Here is a 17267-nt window from a genome sequence, read left to right as displayed (position 1 = left end):
AGTAGGACAATCACTTTGGCTTTGTTTACTCTTGCTTTCCTGGAGTAGATTCATAATGAGCCTTGATTCCATTCTTGGTAGAGTTGATGTTTGGTATGATGGTGATTATTTTAAATGTTATAATTAGGAACATTACTCAGAGAAATTGTAAACTAAGAGTAACGCCAGAAAACTCAACTCATAGACCTTTGTGAAAATTAAACAGGATAATATGAAAAGAGTTTGGCCATATCAATAATTTCTTCCCATTACTTAAGATTCCTGTCCCCTCTTTCACATAGATTATTCACTGACTGAAGGCAGTACAATCACTCCTTTGTGCCCAAAAGGATATTTTCCCTGTGGGAATCTCTCCCAGTGTTTGCCTCGTGCTTTTCACTGTGACGGCGTGGAGGACTGTGGGAACGGGGCTGACGAGGAGAACTGTGGTGAGTCTACTTGCTCAGCTCCATACGGACACACTCCCTTGTGAACGCCCCAGAACTGTGCATGGATCGAATGCTAACAGTGATGAACTGGAAGAGGTGATTTGGTATTCTGTAGGGAATCCTATTGTGATACGACTAAACAACTCCTCTCCAATGGATTTGTGATAATTACCTGCATCTTCATATTTAGAGGTGGCTTAAATCAGAAACACAGTATGATAAAATGTTGTGTGTCATAAAAAGCAAAGTAAAACTATTTTAAATCCTACTCAGATACCCACATTTTAGTTTTAAATGGCTTAAATGATGGCCACTTCCTTATGGCTTGGAAATTGGGTTCAGCTGCAAGAATATCTATAAAGTGTGAATAGATCTTCCTAGAGAATTAGATTATTCAGTAGACCTATATCGTGTCCACTGTGTCCTCCCCAAGTCAGCAGGAGTTGGGGACAGGCTCAGGGGAGACAGGCGCCTCACCCTTGCGGGGTTCACAGGAACCCTGTGAACAAGGATGTGAGCAAACTTGTACCCAAATAAATAATTTAAGAGAGTAGTAAGCCCCATGAGGTATGCAGATCAGGATAGTGGGATAGGAAGTGACTTGGGGGAAAGGCTACTTTAAAGACATAGCCACAAAACCCCTCGCTGAGATGGTGACATTTGACTTGAGAATGAAATGAAAGAAGAGGAAAACCATGAAATATTCTGGAGGAACAGAGTTATAGGCAAAGGCAACAGCAAATGAAAGACCCAGAGGCTGAATGAAATAAGATAGCTGTGTTTGCGGGAAGTAAAAGCCAGACCGAGATGGGCGGAGCGAGCAGGATAAAGAGGGTAAAGAGGTAAGAGAGGCCAGACCAGAAAGGTCTCACAGGCCACTTTAGGTCTGTATATCAGGACTATATACATCTTCTCATCTAACCTGTGCATTTTGCCCATGGAGAAACTGATGTCCCGAGAGGTTGACATGTCTAGTTAGTTGTAGAGTAGACCCTAGGACCTAGGTGACCTAGTAGACCCTAGGTGTCCTGAATCTGGAAGAATCGTGTGTGTTTTCTACCACACCGAACTGCCCCTCCTTGGCATGGCCCAGCTAGCACCCAGGGGTGACAGCAGAGTCCAGGAGTGCCTGGTGTCTGGCTCTAGAATCTGCTCTCACGCCCCTGGGGACTCGTGCACACTCCTGGCACCTCTGCCTTCACCACCTGCGCGTCACTCCGCCTCAGCTTGTAGGATAGAGCTCAGGTGTCCCATCCCCACCTGAGAAGCTTGGCTTCCCAGCCACGCCTCCCGCCCTGAGGCTGTCCCACTGTCTAGGACAAGCACCCTTTCTCTCTGCTGCTATCACATCCTAGTGTGCCTGGATGACATACTAAAGGCGGCCTCGTCTTCCCACCGTACTTCTCTCACTACACAGGAACACCTTGAGAAGGGTTCTTACGGGCATTTTACTTGCTTTGGTGTCACCAGAGCCTAGAACAGGCAAGGACAGTTAGTGCTCAGGGGTGGAGCAGCTCTCTGGGTACCAAGGGCAAGTCACTCACGTTTTCACCCTCTCCTCTTCACTGCGTGGGAACCTCAGACCATGCATGTTGTTTGCCTCTTGGGAGTTTTCCAAATGCAAATTAAGTAATTCATATAAAGACACCAATAGAATAATTTAAAAAGCTGTTGAGAATATTAATAAAAAATAAAAATAAACTAAAATTTGCAGGGATCTGCAAAAAGGTACCTATGGAGGGAGTTCCCTGGTGGTCAAGTGGTTAGAATTTCAGGCTTTCACTGCTGTGACTTGGGTTCAGTCCCTGGTCAGGGAACTGAGGTCCTACAAGCCACACAGCAAAACCAAAAAAAAAAAAAAAAGCAGAACAGTAAAGGGACTTGTGGGCAACTATTTAAATTTACTTTTCTATTTATATAAACTTTAGGATCCTGTTTCATATTGTATGTTTTATTGCCTCTAATAGCTTGTGCTAATGCTAAGATAATCATATTTCAAAAATCAAGCCTTCTTTTTTTAAAAGAATACGTTTTCATTGCTAAAAAAAAAGAGAAGGAAACCTGACAAATAAGCAGATCATATCATCTGACAAATTGAGAAAATATTTTTCTCATCAGGACCAGACCAAACTTTATTAAAAGGAACTTCATTTTTGCCTTATTAAAAAAGTCAAAGGACATGAATTTTATCAGAATTCATTACATGTATCAAGTAGGTATCTACATACACATATGCAGATTATGTTTTCTTCTGAGGATCTCAAAATTAAGATCAAACATTTAAAATGTCAGCAGTAGAAACTGATGATATTTTTCAAGGTGGATACACGTATGGAAAATAATCATCATATATTTAAAATATTTGTAATTGCAGAAACAGACAGGACTCGAGATGTTTGCCTGCTTTTTCTTCCTTACCATTGTCGTTATCTTTCTATTACTTAAAACTTTAAGTTGATTTCATGATCAAATTTTTATATTTTTGTTTTGTAATTTGATATTTTATTTATAGAATAACTGACCCATGTTCATCACCGTGTGTTTCACAGGAGACACTAGTGGATGGGCGACTATATTTGGCACAGTCCATGGAAATGCTAATAATGTGGCATTAACACAGGAGTGCTGTAAGTGGTATTGGTTCGAAGACTCAGTATCAGCTTTGCGAGCAACATGATTTGTGGTGCATGGATTTACCTGGGTAGTGTCATTCATTCCCTTAAGAACTCCGATTTCAGTTCAATGTGTTTCAGTGGTCAACTGGTCTATTATCTGTTCGTGGGACTGAAAAGAGAGAAAAAGGAAAACAACATGCTCTATTTATGCTTACTCTGTGTATTAGCCTGTGACTGCAAGAATGCATAGGTACTGAATACTTGTGACAATTAAGGAAGGTCTTACTCCCTTCAATCACCAACTTCTTTTCAGCCCTTCTGTTGGGCACTTTGAGGGCAAGGATAACTAAGGTGTGGCCCCAATCTTCAAATACCTCACATGGTTCCAGGAGGGACAATTCCTTACAGAACCAGGAGTGATGCAATATTAGCACTGAACTGAAGGAAGAATGTTTGCACAAGGGGGTGTGGAAGCTCTTTGGGAGAAATGAGGTCTGTGCCAGGGAGGGTGAAAGATCCACAGACAAGGTGACTCTGGGATGGACTCGGAGGTCTTTGGATGGAGTAAGAGGTGACAGAATGAGCAGCGGAGCATGACCTACAGAGCAGTGGGGTAGGAAGTTCAGAGCCTGCTTCCCGATGCCTTTCACATCGGTTCACAGAGCGTAAGATGGAGGAGCAGGAGTGGGACCCCGAAGGGTGGGACCAACCCACAGGGAGCTCTGGGTGCACAGTTCAGAGTTTGGCCTCTGTCCTATGGTAGAATTATCTCTCTATATATACACAGATTGTATTATATACTATATATTACACATAATATATAAATGAATAGGTAATTATATAGTGTATATATAGTTACATACACACATTAGTATGTATACATAATATAGATGTATAAGGTACATACATTAACTTCTACACTAGCAGTATATTATGTACTTTATAATATTAGGTCATAGCTACCACTTAGTATACAGTTTACTATATTCAAACATATAGTACATAAAATTAGAAATCAAAAAAGAGTAAATTACAAAAAATGAAAAATAAATGTACGAAAACTCTAGCGTCTTCTTCCTGAGCCACAGTGGGTCATCTTGTACACTCGCCATTGTGGAGGCCATTGCGTGCACAGCGGGCAACCACCAAAGTCGTGAGATTATTTCCATTTAATGAAGAGGAGGAACCACATGACAAGAAGTGTATGGACCAATGATTCTTGCACCAGAATTATAAAGAATGAGTTAGAACAGTGTTCTCAGCTTGAGACATGTATGCCCCTGGAGAACATTTGGCAACGTCTGGTACATTCTGGGTTGTCACTTTGGAGAGTGGTGGGTGACTGCTGGCTTCTGGTGAGCGGAGGCCAAAGATGCTGCTGAACCTTCTACGATGTGCAGGACAGCACCCACTGACAGAATGACCTGACCCAAAAGTCAATCTTGCCAGGGTTGAGGAGAAAGCTTGGTGAAGGAGACACTGAACATTACATTTCTTGCAGTGCTCCAGACTAACACTAAGAATCCGAGCCCAGAAAACACATCTGGGAGGAGTGAGGTAGAGAGGGCAGCAAGAGTCATTTCATAAGAAGAATCCAGAGGTTCAGGTGTGACTGACCTGCAGGTGAGGGAGTTATGATCACATTTCTGGTTTAGTCAATTGACCTAGCTTGGACTACACGCAGTTCTTCTATTGGTAAATAAAGAGTTTCCAACCCTAGTAATGTAATCTAGTAATGTAACTACTTCAATGTCAGTTAAACATTGAAGTAAACATTCTGAAGTCATCTTTAGGAAGTTGAGATCATTAGCATCAGCCTGTGAGCAACACAGAATATTTTCTAAAAGTTTGTACACTAGAATGTGTCTTTTGAATTAGGCAAGTACTCAATAAAAGTTTGTCGGGTTTATTAAAAGTCAGTGAAATTGATTTTAAAAATAAAGTTTGAATAAAAGTGATCTAGAGGAAGCAGAGCAATCAGAAAGGACTTATAGTCAGATTTAAATCAATAATAAATATAAATATTTGAAAATAGCTCACTTTTTGTAGCTCCATCACAGCCAAATACCATCATATGCTCCATAAATCTCATTCTCTGAGACTCTCTCTCCTCTCTCTCTTTTCTCTCTCTCTCCTCTCTCTCTCTCTCTCTCTCTCTCACACACACACACACACACACACACACACACACACACACACACACACAGTGATTTTTCTGTTGACCCACTTGGCCAGGTTTTTCCGTAGATTTCTCACATGCCATTATTTTAATAATTAACATAATTAGTAAATATATATAATAATGAATAGAATTACATGATGATGTTTATATATTATTGATATATTATTACAAATCTTAGTAATTATAACATGCAATTATATTAATAACTTACTCCTTTGGAGTCAATCCTAAAGCATTTTTCTTCCCTCTGAATGTTTCAGACAGTTGGATCTTTGGTTTTCTCTGCTTTATAGCTTCTCTACCACTTTTACCTACCACTTTAACTTCATAGTAATGAAAAACCAAGAACCAAAATGATAGGCTATCTGAGTTGGTTGGTTTTAGGAAGACATAATGGTGGCTATGGCAGAACCTGCATCTAACTCTCATCACAGTTCTAAGAGAAGTTTGAAAGGAGGGAAATAGTTGAATTTAGCTTTAACCAACAAGCAGTTATTGAGCAGCCTTTTTGTGCCATTCAATTAAGTGAAATTGACTTAGTTATACCCATTAAATATTTACTCAGTCACACTCATGGTTTTCATTGAGGAGAGCTTAATCTTGCTTCACTATATACTTTTTAAAACACTATTTAAACATGTTTGTGATTTCTCTCTTATCTCTTGTTAAGTGCCTCTAAAATGACCACGGAGGCTAGAACTGAAATGAATACCACACGAGTCTATATTCAACTAGAAGAGATTTTTTGTTTGCTTTTATTTGGGGCCTGAATAAGTTCATTTAACAAAATGTGACTGTTATACATTCAATGGAAAAAGAACAATGTCAGTTACCAGAGATAAAGTCAAAACTAAAGAGAAGTATTTTTTCTTATTGAATCATTGCTCTTTTTGCCCCCTAGTTTTAGATCAGTACCCACAGCACTGTGTGTGCAAAGGCTCTGAGTTGGAATGTGTAAATGCTGGCTTGAAGTCTGTGCCGATGGTTTCTAGCAACGTGACGTTACTGTGAGTAGCATTCAAATCTGGATATTTGCTCCTGAACTCATATGAAAGCCATACGGTCTAATCTTTGTTCTGTTTTATGCTACTCGTATGTTAGCAAAATAATGGAAAACCATCAGCCATCAGAGAATTCTGCATGCTCCTTCTCCAGGGGAGAAGTGTTTTAAACACTGTATGTTGGATTGGCCAGGTTATCTTTAACTCACAAACTTCTGGAATTCTTATTTCCAATCATTTTCCAATTTATGTATTATTACTAATATGCCAGTATTACTCAAGTGAAAAAAATTTGGGGGGAAAAAAAGGAAGAGCACCTTTTATGTTCTATCTCATTTTAAATAGTAGTAATTTGTCCCAGACTTTAAAGGTGTAGAAGGTGCATGAAGATGACTATGGCACAATCAATCATGGAGGTTTTTTTTTAATGCTGCATAGATATTTGGAGAGCCTTAGGAAATTGTTTGCAAATATATCATAAATTGGGCACACGTGAATTGGTTAGGATTTTTGTTGTTTTTTGGATGTGCTTGCTGTGTTTTGTTAAGTTGTCTACAGAAGAAAAAGTTAAATCACCATAGATATTCCAGTCTATTATACTAGCTGGCTAACATGGTCAAATATTTGCAAGCTGCTTTAATTTTGCTTTATGGACTTTTCATTCTCATGTGAAAGTTTTCATTTATTATGGGCATTTTCAAATGTGTGTGAAGTTAAATGGAGCATGATAAAATATTCTCAAGCATGTAACTTCTAGAAAAGAGATTGGTTAGTCATAAATTCCATAATAAAGTCTTCTTTACATGTTGTTTTAGGTCTCTTAAGAAAAACAATATTCACAGTCTTTCAGATAAAGTTTTCATCAAATACACAGAACTTAAAAAGATGTAAGTAACTTTTAATAGTGTTTTTATGGGAAAATCTATGAGATGTTTTGTTTAAGATGTTTTTAATCTGAGAATAAAATGAAATATAAAGTTGATTACCTTTATCATTAAGGTTATTTTAATAAATGTAATTAAGGTTAGACATTAAGGCATTGAAAAGTATGCTTTCTTTCCATTTCATAATTTAAACTAACAACTGGTTTTATTTAACCTTTCTTTTAGAGAGTTAAATTAGCATTGCGATCGAGCATCTCAGTAAGAATATACATAACTCCATGCTGTTACTTCAGAGCATTTGGAAAATGGTGTTGTAGATTCAGAGATACTAGATACACTTTTTAACCTGGAAGAGTGGTGGCAGAGACAGGAACTATCAGATCATTTAAAATGCATCATGATGGGGTCTGGACTGTCTCCCAGGATGAAAAAGAGCAAAAACATGATCTTGGTCAAATCAGTGAAATTAACACATTTGAGGAAGTGAGTGAAAGTCTCACAGTCATGTACAACTCTTTGCGACCCCATGGACTATACAGCGCATGGAATTCTCCAGGCCAGAATACTGGAGTGGATGGCCTTTTCCTTCTCCAGGGGATCTTCTCAACCCAGGGATTGAACCCAGGTCTCCCGCATTGCAGGCAGATTCTTTACCAGCTGAACCACCAGGGGAGCCCATATTTGAGGAAAGAAAACAATAAATAGGACACAGTCAAACACAGAAATAAAGCATCGAGATGCTTCCAGCATCATCAAAGAAAGAAAACCGGGACCTGAGAGATAAAGTCCCTAGACATAGTCTCCACTGAGGGGCAAGGCGGGACGGTCAGCCTACACCGTAATGCCCATGAACTTTATTGTGACACTGTCCGTATCAGGATGGAAAATCTCTTTGCTTTGATTCCCTGCTCTTCAATCAACCTTATGATGATTACATTAACTTCCTAAATTATTTACACTTAAGTATTTGGGAAGTTACCTTGGATGGGGAATAAGACCATTCCAGTTAGTGGAATGGGATACATCCGATTTAAATAAAGGTATAAAATATTCAACCTCTTGAGAGTTCGGTTACTGTATGTTAGTCCCTCTGAGCCTGAGTCCCTCACTCGGGAATAATAGAGAGGTCAAATTTCTACAGTTGCGAGATGATCATCAGAATAGATTAGAAAATTAGCAAGACAATGTTGTAAGGTCATATCATCATCTTACAATTTTTGCCCTTTAACATTCAGAATAGAAGAGAAGGTTTCTAGAAATGTGATATATGTTAAATTTCAGGACTAAAATGAATCTGATTTTTTGCTGATACTGGACAAATGTGCTTGGTTTGAAGTGGCATCAATAATTCTATGTTCTCATGAGTCTTTAGATATAGACTCACTCATACAAGAAAGGAAGTCCCTGAAGAAGTCCGTTAATGAGAAGAACCTTGTGTGAGCATGGCGAATCATACCCGGGTTTGATGGTAGCCTCTGTGATTCCCATCTGCAGTGAGTTCCTTCTGTTCCATCCTATACCAAGTGGTCACGTTGTCACTGTTCCACTGGAGTAGCTGTGCATTGACTCTAGGGTTCCAGATTCCTCTAGAGAAGAAATCTTAACAACACTGCTTCTGGTCTTACTGGAAATGCTTAGAATCACAACCTGTTCATTCTGTGAATCAGTATTACCTTTGAGCTCCCTGAATAATGCTAAAGGGAAGAAAAATAAAATAACACTAACAGAAAAGAAGGAAAAATATTCGCGTTTTAGAGGTGCTGTTTAAATCTATTATCTAGAGTCATAGAAGTCTTATGAATTTCTAATTAAATCTTATCATCATTTATAAGGTAACTGAAGTTTGCAGCAATGAAATGACTTACTTAAGATCTACAGCTACTTAGCAGAAGAACCAGAATTACAGTCCATATCTTTTGATGCCCAGTGCACTGTTCATTTTACAACACAATAACCAGAAACCTAGAGGTGGAAAGAAATTGTTCTAGCACCTAATTGAATCTTCTACCAACACATACTCTTCTGTCCCACACAGAACTCCATCCTATACATTTGGTCCCCAATTTAGGGGAAGTTCACCTCTGCTGAGGCTCACTAGAAGATCAAGCAAAGAGGTTTATGATAGGACTTCTCAGGGCAGATCTTTCCCTGAAACACTGTTGCATGCTTTGTTCTATGCCAGTACTTCTTCCTCAGTAGCTGGTAGTCCACGGAAGGGAAGAACATGGAAGCACCAACTTTGGACATATAAGTCCCAATTTCTCCTGGTGAAAAAAAAGTTGAGTTGTTTTTTTTTTTTTTTTCTGCCAGGTTGCCCAGATGAGCTGAAAAATTCTCCAATTAAATGTTTAATTCTGCTTTTTCTGAGAAAACTTAGGTACCACGTCATAACCTGAGTATCACCCAGCAGGAGTTCCCTTAATGCAAGCTGCTTTTTGATGCTTTCTAGGTGAATTTGATTCTTCCAGAGAACCAGAGAGAAAGATATTATTAGAGTCTTATCAATAAACATTCACCAAGTGTCTTTTACACGCAGGGTCACAGGAGACAAAACACAATTCCTTACATTTAAATATCATTTTTTAAAATTGACAAAAGACTTCCAGGATTTGAAATTCTCATTTGGACTTTGTCTCCGAAGTCTATGAGGTGAGATAAACAGCATTAGATCCCTTTCAGGAATGAGGACACCATCCTTGGAAAAGAAAGTTCATTTCCCTGATGGCTCAGATAGAAAAGAATCTGCCTGCAATGCAGGAGACCCAAGTTCAATCCCTGGGTCACAAAGATCCCCTGGAGAAGGGAATGGCTACCCACTCCAGTATTCTAGCCTGGGAAATCCCATGGACAGAGGAGCCTGGTGGGCTACAATCCACGGGGTTGTGAAGAGCTGGACATGACTGAGTGACTAACACTTTCACTTTCTTTCAACCAGCTGACAAGTATTAGAATTTGGCTTTAAAGCCCAACCTTTGACTATGGTGTCCTGGAAATCCACCCACATGGGCCAGTCTCAGTATATTGTTACTGTCAGTGAAAACGCCCAGAAACCAAACTTTGGTTGCACAATAGCAGAAGTTCTTCATAAACATCATTCAAATATTCTAAAGCCATTTATAAGCTCAGCAGCTGCTGCTGCTAAGTCACTTCAGTCGTGTCCAACTCTGTGCGACCCCGTAGATGGCAGCCCACCAGGCTCCACCGTCCCTGGGATTCTCCTGGCAAGAACACTGGAGTGGGCTGCCATTGCCTTGTCTGCATAAGCTCAGCAACTCTTCTTTAAATCCTTTCCTCCCGTCTCTTTTTTTCCACTTCTCAGTTCCTCCTGCCACTCTTCCCTCAAGCTCCCAGGAAAACCTCTACAGTCTCAGGCAGTCTCCTGTCCTGTCCAGTCTCTTTTTCCACCAATCCTGCATTTCAACACTCAAACAACCAATGAAGCTAAACATAAATCATCCCCGGGAAAAGGTGTCCAGGGAAGGAAGAAATTAGATGGACATGCCCGGAACTGTCAGTAGAGACAGTAGGAGGGGAAATGCTGGCCAAACTCACATTTTAGTGCATTCTTTCAATGACTAGTTGCTGATACCCATCAGGTGTCAAGGATATAGTGGTAAACAGCACACCTGAAAAGTTCTTCCCTCAAGGAACTCAACTTTCAATGGAGAAAGATAAAAGTGCAGTGTGTGTGTTAGATACACAGTGATTATGGGGGGAAAAATAAACCAAAAAAAGAATTAGGAGGTGCTGAAGGAAAGGAATGCTATTAAACTGTCCTGCCATGTAACTATTGTTGTTGTTTGGTTGTTAAGTCATGTCTGACTCTTTACAACCCCATGGACTGCAGCATACCGGGCTTACCTGTCCCTCATTATCTCCCGGGGTTTGCTCAAGCTCATGTCCATTGATTCAGTGATGCCATCCAACATCTCATTCTCTGTCAACCCCTTCTTCTCCGGTCCTCATTCTTTCCCAGCTTCAGGATCTTTTTCAATGAGTCACCTCTTCGCATCAAGCAGCCAAATATTGGAGCTTCAGATTCAGCATCATTCCTTCCAATGAACACTAGGAATTGATTTCCTTTAGGATTGACTTGTTTGACCTCCTTGCTGTCCAAGGAACTCTTAAGAGTCTTATCCAGCACCACAATTTGAAGGCATCAATTCCTCAGTGCTCAATCTTCTTTATGGTCCAACTCTCATATCTGTACATGACTACTGGAAAAACTATAGCTTTGACTAGACAGACCTTTGTCGGCAAAGTGATGTCTTTTCCTTTTAATATGCTGTCTAGGTTTGTCATAGCTTTTCTTCCAGAGCAAGCATCTTTTGCTTTTGTGGTTGCTGTCACTGTCTGCAGTGATTCTGGATTCCAAGAAAATAAAATCTGTCACTGTTTGCACTTTTCTCCATCTATTTGCCATGAAATGATGAAACCGGATGCCATGATCTTAGTTTTTTGAATGTTGAGTTTTAAGCCAGCTTTTTCACTCTCCCCTTACACCCTCATTAAGAGGCTCTTTAGTTCCTCTTCACTTTCTGCTGTTAGGGTGGTATCATCTGCATATTTGAGGTTGTTGTTGATATTTCTCCCAGGAATATTGATTCCAGCTTGTAATTCATCCAGCCTGACATTTCATATGATGTACTATGCAGAGAAGTTAACTCTACTACTGCCCAAAGTACCTGTAAATCTTTTTGTGATTCTGAGAGTTACCCCATGAGACCAATTAGAACACACACTCTCCTACCTAATTCCTCTGATATTCAAAGCTAGCCGTTATCACCATGCCCCCCCCCCAAAGGTCTCTCCCCCAAGCAGCCTCGAATCCTTAACTTCTTCCCCTAAGGACCTGATGTCAAATCTGTTCATTACTCTGTATATGATCAGTTACACATTCCTTACAAATAGTATCTGGAATAAATGTAAGATTATCACCTGTATGACACCTACAAGGGCAGAATGGGGAAAGCTAGCAGCCCTTCTTTTCTAAACTGCATATACCCTAAGGTTACATTTGTTCTTCTTGTGGCTGCTTCATGCTCTTTAACTCCTACTGATTGTGTCCCTAAAATTCCTAATCCCATGCCACATGCGTTAACTGAACAAGTGGCGGCTTCTCCATCCTGTACTTGTGTGCTTAGCATCTGAGAGCTAGTTGTGGGACTTCAAATTTATCCTGGTTCAGTTTCATCCTGTCAGATTCAACTTTTCTTACCAGACTGTAAAGATCTTTTTTGGCTCATCCCAATAGATTTACTATTCGTCCCAGCATTCTATCATCTGAAAATAAGATGAGCCATCTTCACCTAAGTCATGGAGTAGAATACCGAGCAGGATGCTGCAAGATCTTCTTTCCAGATCCCTTCATCATCATCATCATCATCCATCAGACAACGTGTCTTGTTCTTTATTTTGTCTATAAAACCACTTGATCACTGCCTGGTAGACATATAAGCAAAGTCAACCACATTTTTATCTGATCAGTCTTTCAAAGAAGAAAATCAAGTTGATCTGACATGTCCTGTTTCTTGTGAACTGCCCTGTTCCTATTCTCTCTGAGGTGCTCACAAGCCCCCATTACATGGTCCTGTCCTGTGATCTCACCTAAAATCAACTTCAAGCTCATCCAGCAATAGCTTGTGAAATCTACTTCCCTTTTTGAAAAATCAAAATGGCATTTACCATCTTTAATTTTCAAGCTTCTCTTCTCCTTTTCCAGATTCCTGAGTCATTGATCATGACTGAGTGTTCACATTTTCAGTGTTTTCTCAGTTTCTAGGAGAAATTGTCCAAACCAGCGGGTTTTAACTCATTTTGGTTAACGTATTCTATCCTCTTGGGCTTTCACTGCCACAACCCCCTATCCTATTTATTCACTTCAGTTCTGAGATCATCTTTTTTGACAAAGAAGACAAGAACAATGTAAGAGTTGAGAATTTATATTTTCTTAGTATTTCACCATATTGTAAAACAGGTCCCATACCACAGGCTTGGGCTTCTCTGTAAACATTTTTCTTGTTTCCAAAATATAACTAGAAATTCATCCCTATTTGTCATAGTAGTCTTCACCATCTGAATTTTGAATAAGCCTTAGGTCATTCCTTCCATTATGATTCCATTTTTATGAACCCCTAACATTCATCCTTTGGCAACCCACTCCAGTATTCTTGCCTGGAGAATCCCAGGGACAGCGGAGCCTGGTGGGCTGCCATCTATGGGGTCGCACAGAGTTGGACACAGCTGAAGCGACTTAGCAGTAGCAGCAGCAGCAACATTCATCCTTGGATTTTGAAGGAAGCCCTCACTGACCATCACACCCTCCTCCTGAGCTGGATGGTCCTTCTGGTTCCCTCACAGTACCGTGTACCACCACTGCCCCCACCCCTCATTGTCAACTATGTTGAAACATACAGAAGGGTCGATGAGTATTTGTTGAAGGAATAATGTGTAGGACTAACACAGAGGGTGAAAGAGAAGGTAGGGGGCATCTTCAGCCAAGAAACATGAGGAGAAAAACTCAAAGCCTATTAGGAAGAGAGTGACTGGGCAAGTTTGTCTAAAGGAGAGCCTTTGAATGCCAGGCTAAAAGAATCAGGGCTTTATTCTGTTTGGCCTAGGGAAAGACATTCATGGATACACATTTTCAGTTGTATGAGCTAATAAATCTGGTATGCATTTTTAAGTTGTATTGGGATATATCCTAGAGAGTCACTTAATTTAATGTCAAGTGGATCTCTGGTCTTGCCTGCTCTAAATATTCACAGTGAAATTGAGGTCATTGAGGCATCCAGAAAAATAAATTTCTAAGTCAAAATTAAAAGAAATTAATTGCTAGATGAACAGATGTCATTCAACTTACCTGAATCCTTTTATTAGTGATCAGTTTATTCATTCTAATAATTTGTTAAACTTTCTAACTCTGGGTGATAAGAAGTGATTTAAGATGAACCTTCAGAGAAACAAAATACCATGTATGAGCTTGACCATAATACTTTATGAATGCTACCACGGAAACCAACAGCAGTTCCTCTCCTCACTGGGACATAAATTTTACGTAAATTGGACTTCCTTCTTACACTGGCCTCTTGTTCAGTGCAATCATTGGCAACACAGTGTAATTCAAGGAGTCTGCCTGGCTCATGAATACAAAATGTGGCATTTAAAAAATAGCCTATAAACATGCATGTTATTAAAGCATTTATTTGCTTTAGTTTCAGGTACATAAATTCCTGGCGTTTCTGCTTGAAAAGTCCTGACAGCTGAAACAGCAGGAATTCATGAACCAGTAAGTTATTCTTAGGAAAGTCGCTCAATATAAAGTATATCAGACAGGCTCATATCTCAGCTCTGAATAAAAAGAGGACATCACTTGTCAAATTGTCACATTTCCAAATTTCCCCCTCACATTCACCAAGTAACTATTCTATAAAAAAGAAAGCAGATACTGGAGGATCAAGCTAAAATTCAGCAGCCTAAGTCTGAGACAAGGGACCTGGGACTCTAGTTCTCCCTGGGGTGCCAGCAAACTGACTAAATAGAAGATTAGAGGCTGTTTATTATTTAAGAAATTGGGAATCTTAACTCATGTCAGTGGAGGCAGATAGACTGAACACATCAGGTGAGTCACGAAGATCAAAAGCACAAGGTCAAATTCACAATGTATGACTGCCCCCATCTCTTTAAGATTAACCATGTGTAGGTAAAATGAACAGTACTGTACTTTTGACTTAATTATCTTGAATGAAATGTCACAGAAATAGCACTAGTTAGGTAGCAAATTTTATATTTACTTTCTCTTAATATTTAAGAGAAACTTCAAATATACATATTACTGTACATTTTCTCCATTTTCATTTGCTATTGTAATGCAATTCAGCACATTAACTTTAATGACATCACTCCAGGGGCTCTGAAAATGCTAAAATAGATATTGATCTCTTCTGTTTTAGAACTCTAAAGCAAAAGCAGAATTTATGCTACAATGTGAAGCATCTCCTCATAGACATGTTGTATCAGAGAGGGAGGAATGGAATGGAACAAGTTCTTACTGGGTTTCACATTCACTTTGTAGCATTGAAATTGATGCTTTGCAGATCGCTGTAGTTGTAATGCTTGTGCCCCGTGACACCCACATTTTCCACATTGTGGTACACAGAGAAAATGACAATATTTGTTTTATTCTGGGGGTAAAAGATGGGCTTGTTAATAACTGAAAGCTAATCTTGGCTTTACTTTGCCACCTTGAGGGCTGAGGGCATCAACCTGCCCGCACACCTGTAACATTCATGACCCAAAGGCTGGGAAGCTCTGATGAGGAATAATCATGGCATAACAAAATTCAAAGTAGAGCCAAATGCCAAATGAATGAGGCCACAATCTACCCAGAGTTTTGCAGTGAGGTAGCATAACAATAAGAAAGTGTTGTAAAATATTTTAGGAACCAGGAATTCCCTGACCATCCAGTGGTTAGGACACTTACACTTCCATTGACGGGGGCACGGATTCAATCCTGCAAGCCACGTGGCAAAACAAACAAAACAAAACCTCAGGAACCAAAACAAATCAAAACAAGAGATAGGGAAGCTACTCAGAAGGTTATACAGACATTAGTTACTATTAATAGAGTGATTTCCTGCCTAAAGATCTTTATAAAATGTGAATTCAGGGCTAACCTCCCATTGTATAATGAGCACAGGAAACAGAAATTATTTACTTAGATACTCCTGAAAAAGGGCTTCCCAGGTGGATCAGCAGGAAAGAATCCACCAGCCAAGACAGAAGAAGAGAGTTCAGTCCCTAGGTCTGGGAAGATCCCCTGGAGAAGGAAATGGCAACCCACTCCAGTATTCTTGCCTGGGAAATCCCATGGACAGAGGAGCCTGGTGATCTACCATCTATGGGGTCACAAAAGAGTCAGACAGGACTTAGAAACTAAAACATGCAACAGGCTTATGGAAGTGCTATTATCAAATCCAAACACTCTTGCTAGATTGAGGTTAAGTAGATCATGACCCTGTGAGCTAACCTTGGTGCACTGGTCCCAGTTTAGCCACTTGTGACCTTGAACACCTCTCTAAATTGCTGTGTGCTTCTCACTCTGCATCTTGAAATAGATCAAAGTAAGACTTGCTCTGACCTTTTTTCATATGAGTAGAATGAAGAGAAACGAATTGAAGGTGAAACTCTGATACTGAAAGAGTGAGGAAGCTCAGCAGTGAGAACCTGGCTAATCTCACGTGATGGGCAACTGCAGCTTGCAGAAACAAGACTGGCTCCTTGCTTACACACAATGCATGGACTTTGGTGGATTCAAGTCAGAGATGCTGGCATCTCACTGCATGGGCGCTCTCAGAATATCAGGCATTGGCTAGATCCACAGCCTTCTCTCACGGGCCGTGCTCCTACCTCCCAATGTGAGACTAGGACTTACAACTTTATGAGCTGGCTTCACAAGTCATCTTTAGGTGAACAAAGTGGACAGCACATTCAACAACCTAACAAAGTATGAGCACCCTAATCGCATGACTCTCCTATCTCATTCCTACCAGATTCCTCCAGCATAACTGTATTACATATATATCCAGAAAAGCATTCTTTGGATTACATAATCTGCAAATACTGTGAGTAACTTTTTCATAATTATATCTTGAGTACAACTTTATGTAAAGATTAAAAGGATAGAATGGTATTTTGTTAAAGATTTGGCTGTGGATGTAGAGAAGAGGGAGCAATAGGTTTTCAGAAAGTACCTAGAATAGTTGTTACACTGAAAGAATTACTAAAAAAAAACTCCTAGTTTTACCAGAAGATAGATATGAAGGCTATCTTTAATCTTGTCTCCTCAAGTTTGGGTCATTTCTATAATATTTTATAATATTTTTTCTAACGCTTGCTAAATTCACCTTTATGGGGCTTCCCTGGTGGCTCAGCGGTAAAGAATCCTGCTGCAATGCAGGAGATGTAGGTTTGATCCCTGGGTTGGGAAGATCGCCTGGAGGAGGAAAAGGCAACCCAGTCCAGTATTCTTGCCTGGGAAATCCCATAGACAGAGGATTCTGGTGGGCTACAGTCCATGGGGGTCACAAAGAGTCAGACACAACTTAGTGCATACTTTCTTAAAACAATAGTCTACAAAGGAGGTGAGCTAAAGCAAA

At 39.8% G+C, this 17267-nt stretch overlaps 1 protein-coding gene across 6 annotated transcripts in view; it reads left to right on the top strand.

Moving 5' to 3' along the window:
- Positions 1-17267, top strand: part of RXFP2 (relaxin family peptide receptor 2) — a 58362-nt gene that overhangs the window by 13375 nt on the left and 27720 nt on the right. For 2 of the 6 annotated variants that reach the window (XM_065902139.1, XM_065902137.1), the window contains exons 2-6: positions 282-428; positions 2978-3055; positions 6127-6232; positions 7042-7113; positions 16662-16733. In XM_065902139.1, coding sequence (XP_065758211.1) covers positions 282-428; positions 2978-3055; positions 6127-6232; positions 7042-7113; positions 16662-16733 — 475 coding nt within the window. Of the gene's footprint in view, positions 1-281; positions 429-2941; positions 3056-6126; positions 6233-7041; positions 7114-16661; positions 16734-17267 lie in introns of all 6 variants that reach the window. The other 4 variants (XM_065902141.1, XM_065902140.1, XM_065902138.1 and 1 more) reach the window with 4 other exon arrangements.

This window comes from Muntiacus reevesi, chromosome 11 (assembly GCF_963930625.1).
Source record: "Muntiacus reevesi chromosome 11, mMunRee1.1, whole genome shotgun sequence".
In the NCBI taxonomy this organism is placed as follows: domain Eukaryota; kingdom Metazoa; phylum Chordata; class Mammalia; order Artiodactyla; family Cervidae; genus Muntiacus; species Muntiacus reevesi.
This window is presented reverse-complemented; position numbering and strand designations above follow the sequence as displayed.